Source organism: Ahaetulla prasina, chromosome 2 (genome assembly GCF_028640845.1).
Source record: "Ahaetulla prasina isolate Xishuangbanna chromosome 2, ASM2864084v1, whole genome shotgun sequence".
In the NCBI taxonomy this organism is placed as follows: domain Eukaryota; kingdom Metazoa; phylum Chordata; class Lepidosauria; order Squamata; family Colubridae; genus Ahaetulla; species Ahaetulla prasina.
The window spans coordinates 259,643,780-259,670,240 of NC_080540.1; the positions used below are offsets into that span (position 1 = coordinate 259,643,780).

The window sequence follows — 26,461 nt, forward strand, 5'->3', positions numbered from 1 at the left end:
TGTGCACATGCTTGCTTTGCGCATGCGCCCAGCCTTAAAAACATGCCTAAACAGGATGGCATAGAGCCGGGGCTGGTGGCGGGGCCCACCCACGATTTCTGCTACCGGTTCAGGTGTGAACCAGCTGAATACCACCTCTGCACCCCTCTAACAGGCAAAGCAGATAACAATAAGGCCTGGCAATGACTAAGAACAGGGAAGTTGAAGAAAAAGACAGAGGGACTAATTCTGGCTACACAAGACCAAGCCTAAAGAACAAAAGTATATAAAACTGGAATGAAGAATACAGCAAGAAACAGCAAATGCCCCTCTGCAAACAAACAGAAGAAACAGTGGGCCATCTAGTAAGTTGCTGCAAGATCACACAGACTGACAAAAAACAATGGCATGACAAAGTAGCAACAATATTGCACTGAAATATCTGCAAGAAATACCATTTGCATACAAGCAAGAACTGGAGGGCTCACAAAATATACAAAGTAACAGACAATGAAGAATTATTGTGTGCTCTGTGACTTTAGAATGCAAACCGTCAAGCACCTGGCACATGAAACATGAGATTTAATAACTGTTGATAGGAAAGACAAAAAATGTGAATAGTGGATGTTGCAGTATCTAAAGCCAGCAGAATAGAAGAGAAAGAACTTTAGGAAAAAAATATTAAACAACAATATCTGGCAATACCAAGTCAATGGAAGGACTGAATTATCAAGGACCATGTTTACTGATTTAAATAAAAATGCCAAATCTATTCTAAACATCTGGCTGACTGTGTGACCAGCCATAATAGCAATTGGTCTGTACAACAATGATTTTTATAGTCATGTTTTATGCCACCCAGAGTCACTTGTTTGTGATGCAGGCAGCCATACATATTTGACAAATAAACAATTAAATGATGTGCATCAAGAACCAAGATGATTATGATATCAGGTATATTTTAAAAAACATGCTTAGCTTATACCTGTTACCTCAGGTGAGTACAGCAACCTGTATTTCTTAAAGTGTTAAGATTAACTCTCAACACTTGATCTTTAGCTATGCTTGCTGAAATTCCTCATATTCGTCAAAAAAAGCTCAACATTACAGTTCAGTGAAATCCAACTTTCTCTATTACATTGAAGAATAGACCGATTGTATGCCATCCACTTGGTATCAACTTAGTAACCACATAGAAAGAACTTCTCCAGGAAAATCAAGGGCAAATATGAGGCCTTATTTGAACCCTATTAATCTTCCATGTGAGAGTTCCTGTGCATGCAGAAGCCTCTGCATTTACACCTGTATTCATGAATTCACCTCTCGTACCTATTTGTACAGACATCCAGCAAAGCCAGCTTCCATACCTTAAACGTTCATGGATTCGGATCATATGGTGCACCTCAAACAGATTATACCAGTGTTGGTGAACCTTTTTGGCACCAGGTGCACAGGGGACCCCTGCAAACTGGAAGAGCAGCTCTCCGATATGCATGTGTGGGAGCGCCAAAAACCAGAAGAGTAGTTCCCCAGCATGCATGTGTGCGCCGGGAAGCTGAGCTTCTGGTTTCCAGCGTGTGCATGCTTACTGGTCACCTGGTCTTCCAGTTTCTGGCGTGCATAAAACCAGAAGCTCAGCTTCCCAGTCCGTGCATGCATGCCAGGGAGCTGCTCTTCCGGTTTCCAGCACTCCCGCACACATGAAGACCAGCTGGCCATCGCACATTTGGGTGCTGGAACCCAGAAGAGCAACCCAGAAGAGATGGCTCTGCATGCCACTTCCGGCATGCCTGCCATCGGTTCGCCATACATTACATTATGTACAACACAGAAAAGTGCAATCTCCTAAATTTCCTAAAAATAGGCCAAAATTACATTTAATTGAATTAAGATGTAGTTAACACAATGCAGTATATTGTCCATGTGTTTAATAACTTCTGTCTTGTTAAAAACAGAAAGATGTGAGCAATATTTAGACAGATTCTGGCTGATAGGAAACTACAACTACAGTCTGCAGCCTGAGGTTGTAGACTCCTGATAAAAAATTTAAACAGGACATTGAATTCAGTTAAATTCAGAAATGATAATAATGGCAGTAGTGTACTATGGCTTAACCATTCCTACCCAATACTGCTTGATAGGGATTCATGCAATTTGAAAATAATTCAGAACAAATGTTTCAGAGCTTATATGAGCACAACACATCTTTGTATTCATTAAAGCAGCCCAGGTTATGGCTGATGGCTAATAATGATAATAACCAAATCACAACAATTAATGAAATGTGTTAACCATCTACAACAGTGTGTCAAACTCAAGACCCAGGGGGGCAGATCCGTCCTACGGAGTGCTTAGATCTGGCCTTCAGGGCCACTCTGGAAACAATAAAGGACTGGTCCATAGTGCCTCTGTCAGTGAAAATGGAGCTCTGGAGGGCCACGGGCAGCCCTCTTGAGCTCCATTTTCGCTGGCAGAGGGTTGCAGGAGGCTGTCACAGCTGAAAATGGAGCTCAGGAGCCTATTTTTGCTGGCAGAGCGCTTGGGCCACTATAGGCATCCCCAACATGAGTGACATCAACCTGGCCACACCCACCCTGGCCCCCCGACGTCAAATGCAACCCTGTCGCAGCCCTCAATGAAACCGAGTTTGACACCCCTGATCTAGAATTTCTTTATACATGAATGATAACAGATGCCCAAAAGTTAAATAAAGACTCATTTTGTCATCTTATTATAATTTATAGCCATAATTTACCTCAGTTGCTTCTGCTCCTTTCTTCTCTTTTGATGCTCCGCTTGCATTTTTACTTCCATGCTGTAAAAAAAATTTAAAACATCAAACTAGTATTTGAAAACAACATAAAATGTTTTCTACTTGCTGGATAACAACTTCAATTTGCTTTAGGCAAATGGTCTTCTATTGCTCATCCAGAGTGTCACAACATTCCCTGCTTTGTAGCTGAATCAGAAGGATTCAATCTACCCCATAACACCTGGTCAATCCTCACTAGGATTGGGACTCAACATGGCAGGTGTACTAGTCACCTTTAAAAATGGGGAAAGCTCTCTTCTTTGGAATGTAGTTGTGGTGCTCCAAAGCAGACATGTTGTGCAACAGTACTCTTTGAGTGCTTATCAGGGAACCCCAGAGATTTTCTGTATGTCACTCCATCATATATTGACTATATAAATAGTCTACCTTTGAATTTGTAAATAGTTTCATAAGTGCGCATTGAGAATATAATTGTGATGTGCTTTTTAACATTTTTGCCATATGCTAAACAAATAAATAACTATATAGCTTAAATGACTTATATCCATTTAGGTTGCAACCAAAGTTACAACAGCACTAAAAAGTAACTTACGACTGATCCTCATACTTATAACTGTCATGTCTTCCCCACAGTCACATGATCAAAATTTAGGTGCTTGGCAACTGGTATGTATTTACAATAGCTGCAGTACCTCCAAAGTCATGTGATCACCATTTGAAACCTTCCCAGCCAGCTTCTAACTGTAAAATCAAGGGCAACTGGCTTCATTAACAACTGCATGATTCACTTAGCAATTGTGATTTGCTTAAATACTGTGACAAAAAAAAAGTTATAAAATCAAGATTCACTCAACAACTGCCATATTTAGCAACAGAAATTCTGGTCCCAACTATAGTTGCAAGTCTATGACTTACTGCCTGCATTTCCAAAAATGTATGATTCATTACTATGATAAAATCTTCAAGAAGCCCTTATGAGAGCAGCTAGAGTTGTTTTTGTACTCTCTTCCCCAATCAATTGTGTGACAGAATGCAGCAACTGAGTACAATGCTGTCTGCCATCCTGTCATATGATCACCTAGACATAGTTCTAGCACTCTGACAAATCAGTTGGGAAAGAGGCAAATGGCTGATGAATCAAATTGAATAGGCAGTTTTGGAATGGCTGAAAGGTATTTTGTCCCAGGATGACCTGGAAGAAGACCTCTGTGTCCCAAAGACCAGAGCGAGACAGAAGAAAGATCATCAACATCAAGGAATCTTGTTCTAGAGCAGTGCTTCTCAATTATTTTCTGTCATGCCCCCCTAGGAAGAAGAAAACATTTTTCGCGCCCCCCGCACGACTGTAAATAGTATTTACGGACATCCCACACTAAAGATGGCTCCGACAGGCTCGTGTCACAAGGGTTTTGGACAGCCAATCAGATGCTCTCGTTGTTCTCTGATTGGATACAGAGACATAAACACGGGGCTTAGCTTGTTATGACAGTGTTTGCCGAGGTCAAACGCGCCCCCCTTTACGGAGCCTCGCACCCCCCCTGGGGGGCGCACCCCACTATTTGAGAAGCACTGTTCTAGAGGAAGATAAATGAAAACAACATCCTGCCAGCCTGATCAATCTCCAGCCAGGTTTGATTCATGCACTTATTTCGCTCCTAGAAAAGGATGGGATGTAGAAGTAGCAATATATAGAGAACAGATTTAACTGTGCCAGGGTAAGTTTTATAATGCCTATAAAGAAATTAATTTTGAAATGTTAAACAGGCACATATAAATTACCTGCTTATCAAAAAAGCTATAATCAGTTAGGAAAAAGGGGAAGAAACCAACAGGCATTGTATGATTGCTTTATCTGACTGTTGCTCAACTTAATCATCCTTGCACAAATGAAAGGAGACTATTTTTTTCTTTATGTGAAGTTATGGCACTGAAGGAAAAAATTACATTATCATCTTTTTGATACTTTCTTTCAATACTGTATCTTCCACAAGACCCTGAAACAGTGTTATGTTTTTCTTTCACACCTACCAGAATTTTCACTAAGACTGATAAACAAAAAGTTAAAATATGTATTAAAAACTCTAATATATTACTGTAAATATAAATATTTGATGTATAACAATAATTTTATATTAGTGCATTAATTTGGATTCTTCTATTCTACCTTTACTATTCGTAAGTAGGAGTGCAGTGAGTCATGCGGTTAGTATTCTGGCTTGAAAATCTGCAAGCCACATTCAAAAGCCGAGTACTGCTATGCGATGGGGTGAGCTCCCATCATTTGCTCCAGCTCCTGCTCACTTAGCAATTTGAAAGTGCAATTTAACGTGAGTAGATAAATAGGTACCACTTCTATGGGGACATGAATGGGGACATGAAAGGAGTCTCCAGCTGGGCATCCCCTGAGCAATGGTGATGTCACTGGTTAACCCTTTCACCTCAAAAGCACCCTGGCACTTTTGACACAAAAACAGCAGCAGCAACTTCATAAGTAAAATTGAAGGTAGTGAAAATACATAGGGCTCTTTCTTTCTCCCCCTACTTTACAACAATCCACTGTGAAGTAGATTAGGCAGAGAAAGAGTGACTGACCATAGACATCCACTTGGCTTTCATGTCTAAGGCAAAGCTAAGGCATGCCTAAAACAAGACTAAACTCACAGTTTTCTAGATTCCAGGCCAGCACCTTTATCACCACACCTGTCATGGTCCTGTCGAAGACTGAGTCCACGGAGGAGGATGAGCGGTGCTGGGGCTTACGGAGGTTGAGGAGGCAGCTCCAGATTCCTCGGGCTTGGGACAGCTTGCCAGCATGGAGGAATGAGGGCAGAACAACTGAGAGAGAGGGCAGGCAGTGGAGATGAGGAGCAACGGAACTCAGGCAATGAGCAAAGACTGCCCCCTCCTGATCACTGAGCACAGAAAGTGGAGCGGAGGTGGGAACAATTCAGGCCAAACTGACAACTCGGGAACAGAGTGCCTCACCTCTATTCACAAGGCATACCTGGGGACTGAGACTTAAGGAGACGCTGTAGGGAGGGGAACTTTTCAGGAACAAACGCTGAATCCATGGAGTTTTGTGTGCTGTTGCCAATGTCTGGAGTTTGCTGGACTTCTTGCCTAATTTCTTTGCTTCATAGACTCATTGCCTTGGTCCCTTGCCTTGCTGGATTTCTTGCATCGAAGCCATTATGCTAACAGCATTTTTCTGGACTATTCACAGCCAGAGACTGCTAGAGTGGGTGAGGTGAGCATTTTGTTCTGGGACTTGCCATAGACGTGGGAATGTTTGGGGAAGTTTGAACTATCAGCTGTGTTGCCTCCATGCCTTGCCCGGGTCATCAAAACACCAAACAGGAAGATGTCTTTCAGAACAAAATGTCTTAGTGGGATAGCAAAACATAAACTGGGTAATATATTAATTTCTGGAAATAACTGAAACATTCGGTGATAAATCATACCAGAACTTCTGAAACATTATTTCAGTATGAACCTGTCAAGTCATTTTGTAGAGAAACTTGACATATTCAAGATCTCATGACAATGTGAAAACTTCTTTTTCCTTTAGAAAGGACTTTTCTCATAAAATGATTTATTAATTTCTAATTAATTTCTAATTTTTGTTTAGAAAGGCCTTGCTGGGAAACTATTTGTCTCCAGTTAATTTATTCATTATAAATTAAATAAACTTCATTGAAAGCTGCCTGAGTATTTATGGCTGTGAGTCTTAATTGCTGCTTAGGTATTTGATATTGAGGATTGATTGATTATTGCCATCATCAGCGCTGATTCTTAGCAACCATGTAAACAGATCTCCAGGATGTTCTGTTCCCAGATTTTGCAACAGTGTATTCATCACCGCTGTAATCAAGTATATCCACCCTGCATGGTTAAAATATTCAAAAGGATGGCACACAGAAGAAAATCAAGAACTTATTCTTCATTGTTCCAGAATGCAAGACAAGGAATGATAGATTTAAATCACATGATAAAGACGCCTTCCGAGGACTTAATAATTAATTTTTTTTGACTGCACTGAAATGGATAAACGATCATTGGAATTGAAAGGACTGTATCATGGGAGAAATGGTACAAATGGATTGAAAACAGAAGAATAAAACAGACTCAGACATACGTAGTTAAAATTTGACGAAGTAAAATGTATAGAATATAAAAACTTTGTAGTGATATGTAGTATAAATGATCACAGTTCCGCACAAAAATTTTCTTTTTTGTATTTTTGTACTTTTGTGTTGTTGTATTTACGTTTTTGATTTTTTGTTTTGAAATTAATAAAATATGGTTAAAAAAAGATTTAAATCACATGAAAGCAGTTTTCAGCTGAAAAATATCTTTTGCAGAAACACTGGTTCAATAGGGGAAACAGTTACCTAGTAAAATAGCAGATCCCTGTCAGTCTTGCAAGGTAATTCCGACCAGAAAGGCATACTAGCTCTATCTTTATTGTAAGGTTAGATTAATCTTGCAAGTCTGAAAGGACCCCTCCCATACCTCACTTTTATTTCTCCCCAAAACTAGAGACGATCCCTTCTGAGACACTTTTGCCATTCTTCCTGATTCAGATTTCATTTATGAGGCCTTGCGTAGGCTGTATCTCTCCTTACTGCCTCCCAAAGGCATTTCCAAATGCACATTTCCTTTCCACATTCCCTTTCGTTAGACATGTTCAAGCATAGGAAGCTAGAAATCATTGTAGCAGCTTTAAATTGGATTCCAGAATCAAACAATGATTAATGCTCCCTTTCAATTAATAACACAGGGATTCTGGCAGGATGTAAGTTACCTTGAGGTAAGATGGTTGGCCTATGAAATTAAAGCATATGTATATATCTATATTATTTATATAAAAATATTTTATAAATATAAGTTATAAATATACGCAAATATTTATAAATAAATGTAGGGGGGAGTAGAAGTAAGCATACATGAAATCTATACTAAGTTCTCCTTGGGTAGGAAAAAATTCAGAATAATAACACAAATCCAAGTTCAGCATTTATCCAATTCTTGTTATGATTACTTCTATCTGAAGTAAGATTTTATGCAATGTTCTACCAGAGTCATTTCTGTGAAGGTGTCAAAATAAACATGCCTATAAATAGACAACTATAAATATTAGTATGAGGACAAGAATTGTAATTTGTTATTCTATAAAACCACAGAAATTTTAACCTACACATATCAAAATTAGCTATTCAGCATGAAATAAAATTTCATGCTTATTTCAGCATGAAATAAGGGGCGTGCATAAGAGCACAAAAGTGCCTACTGTTCCTGTTCTATTGTTCCCTTTATTATATCAAATTAATATAGCTAATGCATATATATATATTCTTCATGATATGTTTTTTTTTTACTTACGACAATGTTTGTGTATACTGTTATGACAAAATGAAATAAAAAAAATAGAACAGATTATTCACTTTAGTTTAATGAAATTCAGTAAAGTGCATAAAAGCATGATTAGGGGCCACATGCTTCAATTTTGGGATTTTGCTCTCCAAGACAACCCCACAAAACAAAAGGGATTATGTTGTAAATAATCATTATCAGTAGCAAAAACAGATTGCATAAGCTACACTGAAGTTAACTGAAAAAACTTGGAATCTGATTCACGCAATTTTTGATTCAGCATAGTTTGGTGTCCATGGTCCAATAGTACACAACTTCTTCAGACCTGGGCCCTCGAGAAGTATTATGGCCCAGGCTCCAATAAGTGGAGACAAGATAGAAACTAAATATGGTGTAATGTTAAATTGAAACCAACATGTTAACTTCCCATGTGTTTTATAATATCTTACATTTCAAACATTGTATCTCAGATGGCTGGGATTCGAAAAATCAAATTTCCCCTCATTAATTGTTAATGGTATTTGCTGTAAAGATATTTGTGAAATCAAAGAACCCCATTGAAAATTTCTAAACAAAAGTTTATTTTCTGAAAATATTTTCTGGATATTTCAACAAGAATTCTTCTCAGAATATAAATTGGTCAAGAAATAATATTCATTTTGAGAACATTCACCTTTCCCTAAAGTGACTGCCATCTATTGATATCTGAAGAAACATTTTATATATTTTATTTATATTACATGTTGGTGGGTTATATCTTTCAGTATACACATACCCAAATATTTAATGGATTTGGTACCAATAAGGAATTGATATGCCTTAATGGGTCGGGGGACCAGATTTTTAATGTATTGACCTCAACTCTGATTTGGAGAAGTTGATAGAATGTCATGCTATTTGACTAAAGGCATCAATCATCTACATCAATATAGGAATTATAGTGTGAAATTTAGAAATAAACAGAAAAATGTCATTTCCAAATAAGACAAATTTATATTCAACTAAATTATGTTCTATTCCATAAATCTCCTTATGTGGACTAATAAGCACAAGCCAAAGGTTCAAAACAATACCAAAAAGCAAGAGTGAAAGTTGTCTAGTTCCTCTAAACAATGGGAAAGTAGCAGAAAATGATAGATGATGTGGATGAACTTTTAACCTACACTCTTCTTAGAGAAAAATATTTATCAAATGTAATTTAGTAGCAATATTTCCAGCTACAATATTTGTTAACAACATTCTTTGAATCAGCAGTATTTTCAGGTCCGGAAACACCAATGATACTAGAACATCTGGTTACATCTTTTAAAATGAAAACCTACTATTAGTTTTTATAGATATTTGGTATTAATAACTAAATTTGTTATGCAAAAAGCGATAAGCGGAATAAAGAATTAGAGGTTCCTAACTTGCCTAGGCAATGAGAGAGTGCTTTAACTTTTATAACATGAGTGTCAACGGACCTTAAACTACAACTTATATGGCATAAAATAAAATCCAGAATTTATTGACTCCATTATGTTTTTATACAAAATGATCTTTCTCAGCCTATTGGCTAAGATCAAATGTAGTATCTGCTCTTATCAGTTTAATGTCTGATACATTCTGATTGTGCACTACTCAGAGTTTCTTACTGTATAAGATGGACAGCTGTATAAATCTTATTAAAAAAATAGAAGATAGATAGACAGTCAGTCAGTCAGTCAGTCAGTCCGTCCATTCGTCCATGAATGGATTTTGTTGGACATGTAAAAAGGACAATGCTTCTTTAAAGCATATGTTTTTAGTTAAGCTTTGGGAGAAAGAAGTGTAATATGTAAGTGTTATTGTACAGCATCAAAATTTTCAGAGGTTAATATTCAATAATAATTCAATATTCTTGAATTATATACCTAGTACACAGGACTTGGCAACTAGACAATGTAAATAGATTCTCCATGGCCTTACTATAGCTGAAGACTGATATTATAACATTGGGAAGATAAATTCACCATGTATGACTTTATATGAATAAATATAATGAAATACAGGACACGGACGGACATACATATACAAAACAGTAGTATCATAAGGTGGTATTAAAAGCAAGAGTAAGAGTAGCTGCCCATAGTCGCTTAACAATGAGGAGGGCAGGATATAAATTTAGTAAACTGAATAAATAAATAGTGTTAAAAGTATGTGTATGTATGCAATCATGTGTAATACACATGTGCATACTGTTTGCATTATAATAAATTAACATATTTAATATAGAAATGTAATTCTTCACCATTTACTTTAATGACATATTATACTTTTATATTTTGTGTTTTTTTCTGTTGTATTTTTGATTTATTTTTGTAAGCACTTGTTACGTATTTTTATTATATATGCATTTTTGGAATTTCTTGTTTGGTATTTTTTTTTATGGTACTTTTTTTTCCTGGTACTATTTTAAAAGCAATATTTTTTAAATAGGGTTTTATCTATATACTCAGCCCAACTATATGATCTAGATCAAATTTACTAGTCACATGTGACTACGGAAACAACACAGATCTGCATGAAAACCATTTAATACCACCTTATGATACAAAAAATACCACCTTATGATACAAAATACCACCTTATGATACAAAAAAGTTTTAAAAAGTTATCATAGAAGAAAGAAAAAAATGTTAAAATCACAGTATATTGTAAAAAGGAGGGAAAACACACCTGACATTCACAGAGATTTGCCTTTTGCAAATCTATGGTAAAAGGAAACCAGTATAGACCCCTCCCAAATATTCCAGAGGATAGGCTTGTGTGCGTGGAGAAGGCCTAATTTTCAGTACACTAACCATAATATAGCAGTCTCTGAATCACAGCACAAGCCCTTCCAGAATATTTCCAGTGTTAGTGATCAAGCAAGACTGCAATGAGGAAAATGATCTATATCTTGGTCTCTTGCTTTTTAGGGGCTTATATGCTAAACATAAATTAATGACATGGATGGATAACTAAGAATTAGTAATTATCAATTGCTTTAATATTGGTATACTGGATATGTTGTCAAGTACTTCCCTCAGCAATCTGCCCACTACATTATGTAGTAAAATTTATGGTTACATGACCCATCTCTTTTGCAAGTTTAAAATCACTTCCTAAAGTTAGCAAAATCAGCAAATAGAGTGAATGATCTTCTTGTGACATAATTGCAGGTTAATTCAGGAAGTTCTTCTGCAATGATAACTACCAAACTTCAAAAGATCATAATTTATTTTAGAAATCCTTTCATAAGCCAGAAATGCCCTGTACTAAGGACATTAAAAACAAAAATATAGTTCAGAGGAGAGATTCTATAGCTTTTACTTTATCTCAGAAACCTTGATCGTTCCCAATGACAAACTGGAGAGGAGGAAAACATATAATACCTTTTGAAAAGCCATTTAACTCTGCCATAATCATATACAATAGCATTACCATAAATGTCAGCAGGAGAATTGATATTAATTTTTATTAGGTAAAACCTGCAGTTCCACCCTCCGTAAATATGGAAGCCACCCAATCTGCATTGAAAATTATGGACTTTTTTTTTTAAATGAAAAAGCTTTGCATGCCATTTTTTAAAATCATCAATTAAATTGCCCCAAATCATGTTTCAAAACTTTAATCAGAACAACTACTTTTATTATTCCCAAAACTGGCTTACTGCCTACATTCCAAGATGATTCCAAGGTGGTTTAAAAAGGTCTTTTTCAATCTGATTTATTCAACCAACGAAGAGTATAAACCCTACTCTTCAGAACCGTGTCCACGTTCCTTTTCTAATCAATCAAACTTTCATGTCAGAAAGTTAAAGGCTACAGCCAAAAAAAAAAAAATCAAAAAAAAAATCACAAGAATAGGCTAGCTATTCCATGCATACCACAAGGGCGTAAACTTTCGTGTTCTCCACCTTGGCCAATTCATCCCTGGTGTAAAAGCCCACAGGTACGCCCTCAGCAAGACAAGGAAGGCTTTCCCTCCGAGAGGATTAACGACCGACACTCCCTCAGAAGTACATCAAACACCGGATCTCCAAAACCCGCAGCAGTGTATTTACCGTCGCATACCACCAACTCGCAAAAGCCATCGCGGGGACCGACCGTTCCCAGCACTCCTTCCAAGTTCGGTTTCAGCTTTTCCAAGAGAGCGCGCACGAAACTCCCAGTTATGCGCGGCTGGCTGCGACTGTCTGACCTGAGGGCTTGGGAATATGTGCGGGCAAAGAGAGGGCGTGGAGAAGCTGCTGCGTCCTTCAGTCGGTCCGCCCCAAAAAAGACAGCAGAGTAGGAAAGTTTGAAGAGGATGGTCCGTGTCTCTGTGATTGTCTGCTCGCCGGAGCCCCGTTTTTCTGCTTTGAAGTTAATGCAACGGGTGGGCTTTGCCTAGAAGTGATCGTCTTTTTGGACAAACTGCGCGCGAATCCAATCAGCGAAAACCGTCCCCCTTCCTCTCCTGGATAGACGGAGGTGAAGAGAATGATGTCTCGATCCAGTTTCCCTTGGTGCCAGCTGCACCACCCAAAACCACCTAAGTATGATTCCATTGTTTTGACCCAGTTCCTGGAAGAAGGGAAGGAGTGTCTCCTCCACTCATTGTCTTTTTTTCTAAACTCCTAGCATTTCCTGGATAAAATTCCTCCTCCACTGTCAGAATCTTAAAAAAAAAAAAAAAGCTGGCCAAGAAATGATATTTTACCCGTGGGCTGCATTCATAGATAAAGATATGCACTTTGCTCCAGACAAAAATGAAGTACCCATAAATTCTCTATGTTCCCACAGGTGCTAACCTGGAGCCAACTGAATTATGACTTACTAATTACCAGGACAATGGACCATAAACTAACCACACTAGTTTGGTTGTCACAAAATACTGAAATGTTTTGTTGCCAATGGCTTGAAAGCCCAAAAGAATATACAAAGTTATCTACTATACATTCTGAGAAGGGTATTTCGAATACTTCTTATTCTTCTTGGGGTACCTAATAGGTCACTAACTATCAAGGAACACAGGGAAGTTTTATCTTCAGTGCAAGGCCCTTCCCCAGGATCTTGACTTCCCCACAGTTTGCAAACAGCACTGAAAAAGAAGCAGCACTGGGGGAAAGGTGCCACTATGAATAATTTGCTCCACAATTTTGTGAAAAAAAATTGTGGGGGGAAAAAAGCTTCTTTTCCAAATACACTACATTACTAATCAGAGCATACAAAACATTTGCAAGACCCATTATTGAATACAGCTCACCTGTCTGGAACCCATACCACATCTCTGACATTTGTGTTGTAAATGTTGTACCTTGATGAAGGTATCTTTTCTTTTATGTACACTGAGAGCATATGCACCAAGACAAATTCCTTGTGTGTCCAATAACACTTGGCCAATAAAAAATTCTATTCTATTCTATTCTATTAATACAATTGAATGAGTCCAGAAATATTTTACAAGAAGAGTTCTCCACTCCTCTGTAAACAACAAAATAGCTTATACCTCCAGACTTGAAATCCTGGGATTAGAAAACTTAGAACTCTGCCAACTCAGACATGACCTGTGTTTAACACACAGAATCATCTATTGCAATGTCCTTCCTGTTAAAGACTACTTCAGCTTCAATCGCAATAATACAAGAGCAAACAATAGATTCAAACTTAATGTTAACCGCTTCAATCTTAATGTTAACTGCTTCAATCAATACCTTGATGAAGGTATCTTTTCTTTTATGTACACTGAGAGCATATGCACCAAGACAAATTCCTTGTGTGTCCAATCACACTTGGCCAATAAAAAATTCTATTCTATTCTATTCTATTCTTGATTGCAGAAAATATGACTTTTGTAACAGAGTTGTTAACGCTTGGAATACACTACCTGACTCTGTGGTCTCTTCTCAAATTCCCAAAATCTTTAACCAAAAACTGTCTACCATTGACCTCACCCCATTCCTAAGAGGACTATAAAGGGCATAAGTGCACAGAAGTGCCTACCATTCCTGCCCTATTGTTTTCTTTCATTATATGTGTTTATATATAATGTTGTGACAAAATAAATAAATAAAAAACGTGTTGCAAGGAATCTCCACCTGCCATTTGCCTTGCTATCCCACAAACAGGAGGGCCATAAGGTCGGCCACTCTACAGCCTACTTTTCCAGGCACTATGAAGTAACTTAATGGTAGAAGTCAAACTATGAAATTCCACTGTAGTATCTATTATTTCATAGCAAGATGAACACCCACCTGTACTAGAAATAAGATAGAGGTCTTGATAAATGACATCATACCCACCTTTCATCTTTTCTCTAGGGCAAGAAGCCTAAATTGTAAGAATCTCTCTCCATTAAAGAGGAAGGGAGATGCCCAAAATCCTGAAGGCAATCTGTTAACTAAATCTCCTGATTTCTATTGGAACCACTATAGGATACCAACTAGATTTCATTTAAACAAGAGAACGACATGAAGCTTAATGATGACAGTGTAGTAGGTGAATGCCATTGAACATACAGATGCTCAGAGCCTGGGTCAGAGGCACAGCACACTGAGTTGTAAACAAGCCATAACGAAGGGGTTTAGAAAGCCCATTGTTTTAAATGGCATGGGCACCAATTTACATGATAGTTAATCCACATTTCCGAGTTCAGACAGACAGGCCGTTTTATAACCATAAGCTCTGTTTTCAAAGCAGGTTAAATGTGCTTGCGGGTTTGTTACTCGGTAAATCGTCCCGACGGCGTCGTGTGTGACTTGGTGTTGCCCTTTCTAAATCGCGGTTTTAAAACACGCGCAAATCCGCCTTGCGCAAACCCAATAATCTTTGCAAGCCAAAGATAGCTTTGAATCCTCAACACTTTAGAAAACCCGCCCCGAGACAAAGTTCGGGACGCCCAGAGCCACTTTCCCCCCAAAAAAAGCTTTCAAAGATCCCACCTCCGGGTTTAAAGTAGCCCAAATACGCCTGCAGTGCTAAAATATTTTTAAAGGGTTGCCATAATAATAGTCACCGTTTTTCACACGACCGCAGGGAGGGGCTGAGGTCTTTGAAGTGCCCTCGCCAGCCTTCCTCCAGCGGGCGCCCTGGAAATGACAGCCTACGGCGCTTATCGCCTATCAGTTGACAGGGGAAATTGCAGGGCAGGCGGGCACATCTGGGGAAGAGAGCGAGAAGCTAAAAAAAAAAAAAAAAGGCGGCGTCACGACGGAAGGCGGCCTTGCGCTTACGCAAACGAGGGCGCGCGCGCACACACCCCAAATTCCCTCGTTCGAGCAGCTGCTCCGCCCCACCCAAAGGCTTTCTCCCCTCCGCCGCTCCCGCTCTGCTCGTCGGCTCTCCCGCGCGCCGCCGATCTTGGCTCTTCGCCGCTGTGGGCGCTGGCGAATTTCTGCTGCGCTTCGCCACCTCAGCCTCGGCCCCCACCGCACGCAAACGTTTCTCGCCCCTCTTATTCGGAACGTGGGGGGGAAATAAGAACGAGCCCTCTTCAGGGGCAACTGTTTATTAGCTTAGCTTAATTCCCGCCCGCTCGCCTCCGACTTACTTCTTTGGAGCCGGCGGCGGGTTGTTTCTTGCCTTTCGTGGGCTGCGACATGACGGCTGAGGAGGCGCTCTGACTCCTCGCAGGCCGTTTTCCCCTTGCGGCGTGTTGACGGGACACCCCCAAGAACGAGGAAGAGAGACGAGCAGCGGAGGAGGATCCGGCGGGGAGCTACGAAACTTTTCCGACGGACCCCGTGCCAAAAATCAGGCGGGCTGTGGCGCCTCCTCTTCCTGCGGCCGCCGCTTCAGTCTCGGAGAATTTCTCCGGGAGGAGGTTCACTGCGAAAGGGCTGGGTGGCACATTGTTGTAGTCCCCGAGCCGGCTGTTGCCTTGCAGATTTATAGGCTGCTAACCCAGCCTCTGAGCGCCGTTTCATTCTAGCTTGTTTCAAAGGAGCCTCCTGTTAAAAATCTTGCAGGGGTTACAACGCACTCGGGAACACACCATCTATTGATCCAGTTTCTTACCAGTTAGGCCTGGCATGCGAGAGGCCGCTCCTTAATTTCTAAAAAAATTAAGCATCTCAGTATGTAATCTGCACAAGATAATATTACTTTCCTCTCTTAAAAACCAGATGAGAAGCCACGAGGTCCAGGTTTGACTCTGGTTAGTGTTTGGATGAGATAAACAATTATTTGGTCATTCCAAATAAGCCATCTAGATGAAAGAAAGAAAAAACACAGACAGGCCTTTACATAGATATCTGGAAGCCTGTCCCACTAAAGTTGGTGTAGTTTCTTTGAAAGCTTATATAAGCATTCCTGAGTTCAATTAATCTCAGGAACACTAAAAGCAAAAAAAAGTTGCTTAAAACTTAATTGATCTCACTGAAAATACCAGGGCAATTACAAACAAGCATGCTATAATTACACTAGCTAAATGCAAGTTAAAAAGAACATTCCCAAGGGAAAAAAAACTCTTAAAAAAGTGGCATAGTTGATGCCAAGCAAGTTTCCTTGGGAATTATTGTCTAATCACAATATCTAGGCAAAAAGTAGTCATCTCAATTTTGAAAAGAGTAGCTCATAAAGTAGGGCTTGGAAAAGCAGACAAATTGTTATGAAAACATACATTTTAATAGACCCTTGAGAATTAGGACTCAGTCCCGGGCACCTACACAGTTTGGGTTTATGGACATTTCTGAAATAAGCTCCCAATATTCTGGCTCACCATTATCTATACTGATTGCATACAAAACATCTATAGCAGTGCTTCTCAGCCATAAGCAACTTTAAGACATGGATTTCAACTCCCAGAATTTTCCAGCTAGCATCACTGGCTGAGGAATTCTGGGAGCTGAAGTTCAACATTTATTTATTTATTTATTTTTGTCACAACAATATATGTAGGTATCATACAAAAAGATTATATAGTATATAAACACATATATGAGTAAATATAAGGAGGTATAAGCATATATATATATATAAGGAGGTATAAGCATATATATATATGCTTATACCTCCTTATATTATATATATATATATATATATATATATCCTTATATGATAATATATATATATATATATATGAAGAAGAAAAGAAAAACGCCCCTTATGGTCCTCTTAGGAATGGGGTGAGGTCAATGGTAGAAAGTTTTTGGTTAAAGCTTTTAGGATTATGAGAAGAGACCACAGAGTCAGGTAAAGTATTCCAAGCACTGATGATTCTGTTACAGAAGTCATATTTTCTGCAATCTAGATTAAAGCGGTTGACATTAAGTTTAAATCTATTAGTTGCTCTAGTATTATTGCAATTAAAGCTGAAGTAGTCTTTGACAGGAAGGACATTACAATAGATGATTCTGTGAGTTAAACTTAGGTCTTGTCGAAGGCGACGGAGTTCCAAGTTTTCTAAGCCTAGGATTTCAAGTCTGGTGGGATAAGGTATTTTATTGTTTTCAGAGGAATGGAGAACTCTTCTTGTAAAATATTTCTGGACACGTTCAATTGTATTGATGTCAGAGATGTGGTGAGGGTTCCAAACAGGCGAGCTGTATTCTAGAATTGGTCTAGCAAATGTTTTATATGCTCTGGTTAGTAGTGTGGTGTTTTTGGAAAAGAAGCTACGCAAGATTAGGTTTACAACTCTTAGAGCTTTTTTTGCTATGTAGTTGCAGTGGGCTTTGGCACTTAGATCATTTGACATGAAAACTCCAAGGTCTTTAACGGGATGGGGGTCGTCTGTAAGATAATGTCCATCTAGTATGTACTTAGTGTTTGGGTTCTTTTTTCCTATATGTAAGACTGAGCATTTGCTGGTTGAAATTTGGAGCTGCCAATTTTTAGACCAAGCGGTTAGATGATCAAGGTCGTTTTGAATGATAGAAGTATTGTCTGTGGTGTTAAATAGTTTGACATCGTCAGCAAAGAGAACACAATTACTTGAGATATGGTCACAAAGATCATTAATGTATAGTATAAAGAGTGTTGGTCCAAGGACGCTGCCTTGAGGAACGCCACTCTTGACAGGAACAGGATTTGATAAAGCATTGCCAATTTTGACCACTTGTTGTCTGTTAGACAGAAAAGCAGATATCCATTTGTGAAGGGGTCCTGAGATACCATAGGATATTAGTTTTAGGAGAAGTTTATCGTGTACTACTGAGTCAAAAGCTTTGCAGAAGTCTATGTAGATTGCATCTATTGATTTGCCTTGATCAAGATTTGTAATCCATATGTTTTTACAGTGGAGAAGTTGTAAGTTACATGATAATTTTTTCCTGAAACCAAATTGTTTATTGGAGAGTAGGTTGTTAGTTTCTAAGTGTGAGGTAAATCTTAAATTAAAGTTGCCAAGATTGAGAAATGCTGGTTTACATAGATAGGTTTCGGACCCTCCTGTAAGCTGTTATCTATAATTAAGAGCTTTTCTACATGACCTGCTAACTGAGCACAGGCATTGTTTCCATGATCACATTGAAATGACTTGTATGAATGACATCAGCCTTAGTTCACCTTCCTCATTAAGGGCAACTTGCAATCCTGTTTTCCTGTTCTGCTATAAAAATGGTGCTTTTAGATTTGTATCAGCACAAGACTGGAAGTGTGGTTTCTCTCTTCAGTCTAACAATGTCCTATTGCTTGCTGTTGCCACAACAGAGCAAATTTATTTATTTATTTTATTAATGTATGTTTTTCATCAAGCATGTATTTGATAACAGATACAAGTGTAAACATAATTATGTTTATGATTGTATCCATGAAATGGATATGAATAAAAGGAAACATTGGGACAGGGACGGTAGGCACGCTGGTGTGGTTACCGTTCCCCTGTGGTTACTGGTTGTGCCCTCCATGGTTATTTTAGAGCAGGGGTCTCCAACCTTGATCCCTTTAAGACTTGTGGACTTAAGTCTTAAAGCTTTGCTGGCTGAGGGACTCTGGGAGTTGAAGTCCACAAGTCTTAAAGGGACCAAGGTTGGAGATCCCTGTTTTAGAGTATCTGTGCCAAAAGACAGGAACAGTGTGGGTTCTACTTATCTTTACTACCGGTTTGCAATGAGAATGAAATTTTCAGATTTTTGTAGTTCATATTCTTAACTACTAACCTATTATATGTTTAGAATACAGAGGAACCAAGTAAATGAAAGAGAGGATTATTCTTGAAACACAAATTAGATTTTCTTTACTTGTGATGTTTAATTTTAAACAATACTTGAACCTCATCACATAACAGGTTTGACAGACTGTGCTGCATTCCTGAGGGTTCATCACACCGAACACTACTCTCTGCTACAAGGTTGATAAGCAAAACAGAATTGAATCCTGGAAGGATCAAGATATTAGAACATATACATTTTTTAAATTAGGGGCAAGATACAACTCTTCCCAAAAATGTATATTCCCACAATTCATCTTCTCATTTGAGTGCCTTGTAGTATTCTTGATTTTGAACATTTTGAGGAAGGTGACATGTTAAACTATTGCAGCAGAAGAAAGGGGGAGGGGAGCATATTCCAGTATGGTATCTAGAACTTAGATTTAAGCAGTCTTATATCTTTACCGCTTATGTGGTAGAAGGTCGTGTATTGTGCTCTAAGTCATCGTTTACTTATCCATAATAATTCAACTGAGGCTGCAGTATGAATCCATTGAACTAATGACAAAAATATGGTGTGCAATTTATCTCTGCAATAGAGATCACTATGGCAATCGTCATATTAAACTTATGCAGATTAATAGATAGATAAATAGACAGACAGACAGACAGACAGACATTCCTCTATATATATAGAGAGAGGAAAAGCTGAGGAGCCAGAAATAGGCCACAACTGTAAAGACTATCAGCTATACAGATATCATCTTTTACAACTTTTCCTGTCGTGAAAGACCATCCTGGATAGGGGAAAGTAGAGCCTCAGAGCCCATAACTTAGTTCTATATGTGCCTTTATCTAACCATAAGAATATATAAATGACAATATGTATATCATGACAATATGTATATCTGACCCTTGGTATTTGCCCCATGACATTTTGTGCAAGTTTGTATTGTAAACAGTGAAAATGCATTGTATTTTTGCAGTGTATGTTTTATCCAGTGATGAAATCTGAACTGGTTTACTACAGGTTTGCTGGCTACACATGTGTGTCGCGCGCCAAACGTGCACCAAATGCGAAGTCCACACATGCAGTACATGCCAAAAGGAGACATGAGGTAAGTAGAACAGTGCACGGGTGTGTGTATGTGATCAGCTGTGGCCCGTGAACATTTTTTTTACTTTTAAAAGCATTTTTTTACAATTATTCTGCAAAATAGGTTGTAAACAAATGCGTTTAAAAGTTAAAAAAAGGCTCTGTCAATCGCGTGGCACAGCTGTGATCGTCAGCCTTTTTTTACCTTTTAAAAGCATTTGTTTACAAACTATTTCACCGAATAGATTGTAAAAAAATGCTTTTAAAGGTAAAAAAAAGAGGCTCTGACGATCATGCAGCTCAGCTCTGATCATCAGAGCCTTGTTTTTTACATTAAGTAAGTGAACCGTAAAGAAGCGGCAAGCAGGTGAATGGGCAACCAGGCAATTGGGTGGGCATGGGCAGGGGCAGGGATTTTTGCTACCAGTTCTCTGAACCACCCGCTGCCATCGCTAATGGATCGGCCAAACTGGGAGCATTTCACCCCGGATTTTATCCCTCTTTGTTTACTTCCACTAAGGCCTATGCATGGTTCCAGATTCTGATTCAGATAAATGTAAAATACTTGGAAAACATTGCTATCTATATGAAATTTTTCACGACTAAGGCAAAGATACAATTGTATATAACAATAGTTTGCATGTATAGTTACATAATTGCTACAGTTTATATATTTCATGTGTGCAGCTTTAAATCACACTTCATAACATTTAGAAACAGAGGAGATGAAATTCTGAAAATCTTATTCTGATAGCCATCAACAGAGAGCTAATTACAAAGTTAGATGTATCTTCCTATTGTTTTTTCTTTTTAAACTGCCGCTGCCTATTGATGTTTCTTTTTCTATTTTATGGACAAAAATAGAATTCATAAATAGTTCCAGAATATAGAATATTTGAGGATTTAGATTACTGCCCATGTGCTGGCATACAATTACTGGCATGAAGAAAAGCAAGCGCAGGTCCTGACTGGGAAGGCCTATATGGTGTTAGCACAGAAGAACTTGCTATCCCTTCATAGGAGACACCCACTTTGTGAACAATTAACAGTATACAGGGGAGGAGCATATTCCAGTATGGTATCTAGAACTTAGATTTAAGCAGTCTTATATCTTTACCGCTTATGTGGTAGAAGGTCGTGTATTGTGCTCTAAGTCATCGTTTACTTATCCATAATAATTCAACTGAGGCTGCAGTATGAATCCATTGAACTAATGACAAAAATATGGTGTGCAATTTATCTCTGCAATAGAGATCACTATGGCAATCGTCATATTAAACTTATGCAGATTAATAGATAGATAAATAGACAGACAGACAGACAGACAGACATTCCTCTATATATATAGAGAGAGGAAAAGCTGAGGAGCCAGAAATAGGCCACAACTGTAAAGACTATCAGCTATACAGATATCATCTTTTACAACTTTTCCTGTCGTGAAAGACCATCCTGGATAGGGGAAAGTAGAGCCTCAGAGCCCATAACTTAGTTCTATATGTGCCTTTATCTAACCATAAGAATATATAAATGACAATATGTATATCATGACAATATGTATATCTGACCCTTGGTATTTGCCCCATGACATTTTGTGCAAGTTTGTATTGTAAACAGTGAAAATGCATTGTATTTTTGCAGTGTATGTTTTATCCAGTGATGAAATCTGAACTGGTTTACTACAGGTTTGCTGGCTATACATGTGTGTCGCGCGCCAAACGTGCACCAAATGCGAAGTCCACACATGCAGTACATGCCAAAAGGAGACATGAGGTAAGTAGAACAGTGCACGGGTGTGTGTATGTGATCAGCTGTGGCCCGTGAACATTTTTTTTACTTTTAAAAGCATTTTTTTACAATTATTCTGCAAAATAGGTTGTAAACAAATGCGTTTAAAAGTTAAAAAAAAGGCTCTGTCAATCGCATGGCACAGCTGTGATCGTCAGCCTTTTTTTACCTTTTAAAAGCATTTGTTTTAAAGGTAAAAAAAAGAGGCTCTGACGATCATGCAGCTCAGCTCTGATCATCAGAGCCTTGTTTTTTTACATTAAGTAAGTGAACCGTAAAGAAGCGGCAAGCAGGTGAATGGGCAACCAGGCAATTGGGTGGGCATGGGCAGGGGCAGGGATTTTTGCTACCAGTTCTCTGAACCACCCGCTGCCATCGCTAATGGATCGGCCAAACTGGGAGCATTTCACCCCGGATTTTATCCCTCTTTGTTTACTTCCACTAAGGCCTATGCATGGTTCCAGATTCTGATTCAGATAAATGTAAAATACTTGGAAAACATTGCTATCTATATGAAATTTTTCACGACTAAGGCAAAGATACAATTGTATATAACAATAGTTTGCATGTATAGTTACATAATTGCTACAGTTTATATATTTCATGTGTGCAGCTTTAAATCACATTTCATAACATTTAGAAACAGAGGAGATGAAATTCTGAAAATCTTATTCTGATAGCCATCAACAGAGAGCTAATTACAAAGTTAAATGTATCTTCCTATTGTTTTTTCTTTTTAAACTGCCGCTGCCTATTGATGTTTCTTTTTCTATTTTATGGACAAAAATAGAATTCATAAATAGTTCCAGAATATAGAATATTTGAGGATTTAGATTACTGCCCATGTGCTGGCATACAATTACTGGCATGAAGAAAAGCAAGCGCAGGTCCTGACTGGGAAGGCCTATATGGTGTTAGCACAGAAGAACTTGCTATCCCTTCATAGGAGACACCCACTTTGTGAACAATTAACAGTATACAGGGTATACAGGCAGCCCCCTAGGTCAAGAACACTCACCTTATAGACAACTTGTACTTATGAATGGGCTGTCTATTACTACAAATGGTGGATGATGTCCTCCTACCCCAAGCCAATAAACTGCTGAAGCTGCAAAATGTTTTAATGAATTGCTGGAGCTGCACATTTTTAATATACAGCCTGTTTTAAGCAGTTCATGACAACATACAGTTTCAGTGGTTCATCAAACTACCGAAGGAGAATACTGTCTGCCATTTTTTTAGTAATAGGCAGTCCATGCATAAGTACAAGTTCCACCTTACATGCATATTTGAGTTAAAGGCAGACTTAGGAACAGAACTCATTTTTAACCTTGCAGGTTAAATTGAATTGCAGACTTGCAATTCAATTCCAAAGAAACAATTAGTGTTCCTATATTATTGTTGACTTAATAAAATTATTAATTACAATACTTTCATATTAACTAACTATTCATGAATTAGACTAGTTTACTGTCTTGCCACGCCACCTACCCACCCCAAATATTTTCTAAATAGCCATTTTCTGGGCTGTGGTTTCTGAAAGCTTTTATGGTATGCTACACTAACCTCAGTCACTTTTGCAGGCTACAGCAGAACTGGGCAAGCTCTAGTAGCTGGAAATTACATTTTAATGTTTATTTGCAAGCCTGAATATTATGAGTAGAAGCATCTCCTATAGCTGGGCAAAGTAGGTTATGGATATTTTCCCCCCAAGCTTTCTTTGTAGGGAGAGTAGCAGTGTTTATTTTTTGTTTTAGGTTTATTTTAGGACCAATGTTCATGTACTTCCTGCCTCAAGGGTGGTAATTATGCTGCCAGTTTTCAGAAATTTCATTGCAGAAATTTAATGGCACCATTGAAAGGGCTCCAACTGTTATATAAAAAAGAAGGGTTTAAGATCCACAGCGACTCTGGGGTGCAGTTGCTCACCATGATGCTTTAAGATACTCTTTCATAGGGTATATTTTCCTTAATCATTTTTATGGGCTGTTCTAGTGCTTTGTATCTTTCTGCTTAGAAATACTATCATTCAATTGTACAGCAGTAGCAAGGAAGAAATGAAAGCTTGTTGCCTAATGACATTGCCAAAATGGGTCACACAAATTGTAAGTATATTGGTGGGACATAATCCACAGCATATCTGATAAGAATGCAGATAAGTTGACATGATTTTGGTGATAACCATTGTGAGCCTTGAGAACCAGTGGACATTTCTTGATTTTTCAATCATGGGTGAATAATAGCAATAAATATTTCACTTGACTTTAGATGACATCAGAAATCAGACAAGCATAAATTTATACATAAATGCATGGTATGGTTGACTTTCCTTTTTAATCTTGCCTCTGGCAGTCACTTTGGAAGCTTAGAATATCTTAACTTCTTCGTATAGGGCGAATAGGATTTTCAATTATTTTTCTCATGGCAGGGCTCGCACTAAGCATGAATCAATTAGGCCACTGACATAAAAATAGGTGTGGGTGGAAAAAAACAAGATGAAAGCAATCGGCTACATAGACCAGGCCTTGCTATAGTATATGAAAACTCATTTGCTGGAATCAGCTATTTCCAAATAGTGTATGTTAGATCAGCCTTCTCTAAGCAAGTTTATCCAGATATGTTGGAATTACCACTGTCATCATTTCAACTATTTTTAAAAACGATGAAACATCCTGGGCCAATCACTGTGCTTTCCAGCTAATTAAAAGAACAATTCAGCTAATGCCTTGCCCTAAGCCATCATTGGTCTTAAAGCAATAAACATTATTTCACTGAATCCACACAAAAGGAAAATAGTATGAATTGCTAGCAAGACCTCCACCATTTCCTTACATGTGTGCATGTATCTGAGTGTAAATAAAAGAACATAACAGTCACAGGGACTATAAAGGGACCTGCTTGGACACAGAGTCATCTCTCCTTCTGCACTAAAATCCTACTGGAAGCTGATGGTAATAAGCAAGTCAAGAATTTTCTAAACAGCTAATTTCTCCAAAGCCTTTAACTATAGTTCCATATTGTCATTTACGAATGGACTGGGAGAAAGCTGCATTCTGAAAATGTCTACAGACAGCCACCAGAATCAAGGTGCTGAGACTCTGTTGCAGTGGTGGAATTCAACTTTTTTTACTACCGGTTCTGTGGGCATGGTGTGGCTTGGTGGGCATGGCTTGGTGGGCATGGCAGGGGAAGGATATTGCAAAATCTCCATTCCCACCCCAGCCAGAGGTGGTATTTGCTGGTTCTCCAAACTGGTTCTCCAAACCTGCTGGATTTCACCCCTGCTCTGTGGGATAATGTGCCGTTGGTACAGTGTCTTCATGTTAATAAAAGTCTGCCCATAAGCCCTGCTCATTTTTTTTAGAAAACAAAAATAAATCAGCTCAGATCTGAACACCAATAAACATTGCACAAATCTGGAAGTAAATTTGAGCTGGTACTACAATAGCACAATATCTGAAAGAAAAATTTGAGGAAAAATAAAACATAGCATAAAAGAATAAAAACGATCATACCAGATTTGCATATCATGAATACAATGTATTTTGGGTTTTCTTGACTATGATTTACTAAATCAATCACAACTGGCTAAGCCACAAACTGAAAAAAATAAATCACAAAAGAAAACATAGGCTAAAAAAACCCCAATCACACAATAAAACAAGTTAAAACTGAATCAATCATATTATGTTAATCACATGCAAATATGAGAGCAAAAGGCCTCAATTTAGCATATATCTAAATCAAATATATTGAATAATTGCCTTGGTCTACCCTATTCATGAAACAAACAGGAAAGCACATAACCATCAAGAGAGGAGGCAGGGGGAAAGTGATCTCATGTACATCATTACATTATCATGCAGTTGATCTGAATTGTATAATTTACATTGGTCATGTCATGCCACTAATGTCACATGATGTTGCCATGATGTAGGTGATTTCGTTGTGGCTTCTAATAAATGTCTTATCGCAACGCAGTGTAATGAAAAGATTTCTGCAACCATTTGCAAAAAACACCAGTAAATTTCTATTTATCCTAAATTTCAGTTCATCTTCAGTTCTTCCAAATGAATGTGCTTCCAACCATTCCGTAAAGTACAGTGGAGCATAATGGTTTTTAAGCATGTACTCAGCTATCAATCTGATGTTTCAAATTTATTACATCCTAACCAAGGTGGCAGATAACTTTATTTCTAATGTCATGTCTTTTACAAATTAGACCAGAAAAAGCCAGTTATCAAATATGTATAATGATACAAACATTTTAAAGATAAAACATACAACTGAAACGAGAACATTTTTGATGGGCTTAATGGATAGTCAATTAGAAAAAAGCAATGAAATATTATTTTTATATGTTTTTACTGCAGTGAAACTGT

The 26,461-nt window shown here is 38.2% G+C and overlaps 1 protein-coding gene and 1 pseudogene across 7 annotated transcripts in view; one reads left to right on the plus strand and one right to left on the minus strand.

Annotated features, from left to right (window-relative positions):
• The window catches only part of CAST (calpastatin), a 74,928-nt gene extending 59,014 nt beyond the window's left edge, over positions 1–15,914 (minus strand). For 2 of the 7 annotated variants that reach the window (XM_058168017.1, XM_058168013.1), the window contains exons 1-2: positions 15,659–15,912; positions 2,735–2,794 (exon numbers count right to left, since the gene is read on the minus strand). In XM_058168017.1, coding sequence (XP_058024000.1) covers positions 2,735–2,794; positions 15,659–15,709 — 111 coding nt within the window. In that variant the 5' untranslated portion in view covers positions 15,710–15,912. Of the gene's footprint in view, positions 1–2,734; positions 2,795–12,191; positions 12,351–15,124; positions 15,208–15,658 lie in introns of those variants that run through there. The other 5 variants (XM_058168015.1, XM_058168012.1, XM_058168016.1 and 2 more) reach the window with 5 other exon arrangements.
• LOC131193777 (U2 spliceosomal RNA) lies at positions 9,662–9,790 on the plus strand (annotated as a pseudogene).
• Positions 15,915–26,461: the final 10,547 nt, after the last annotated feature.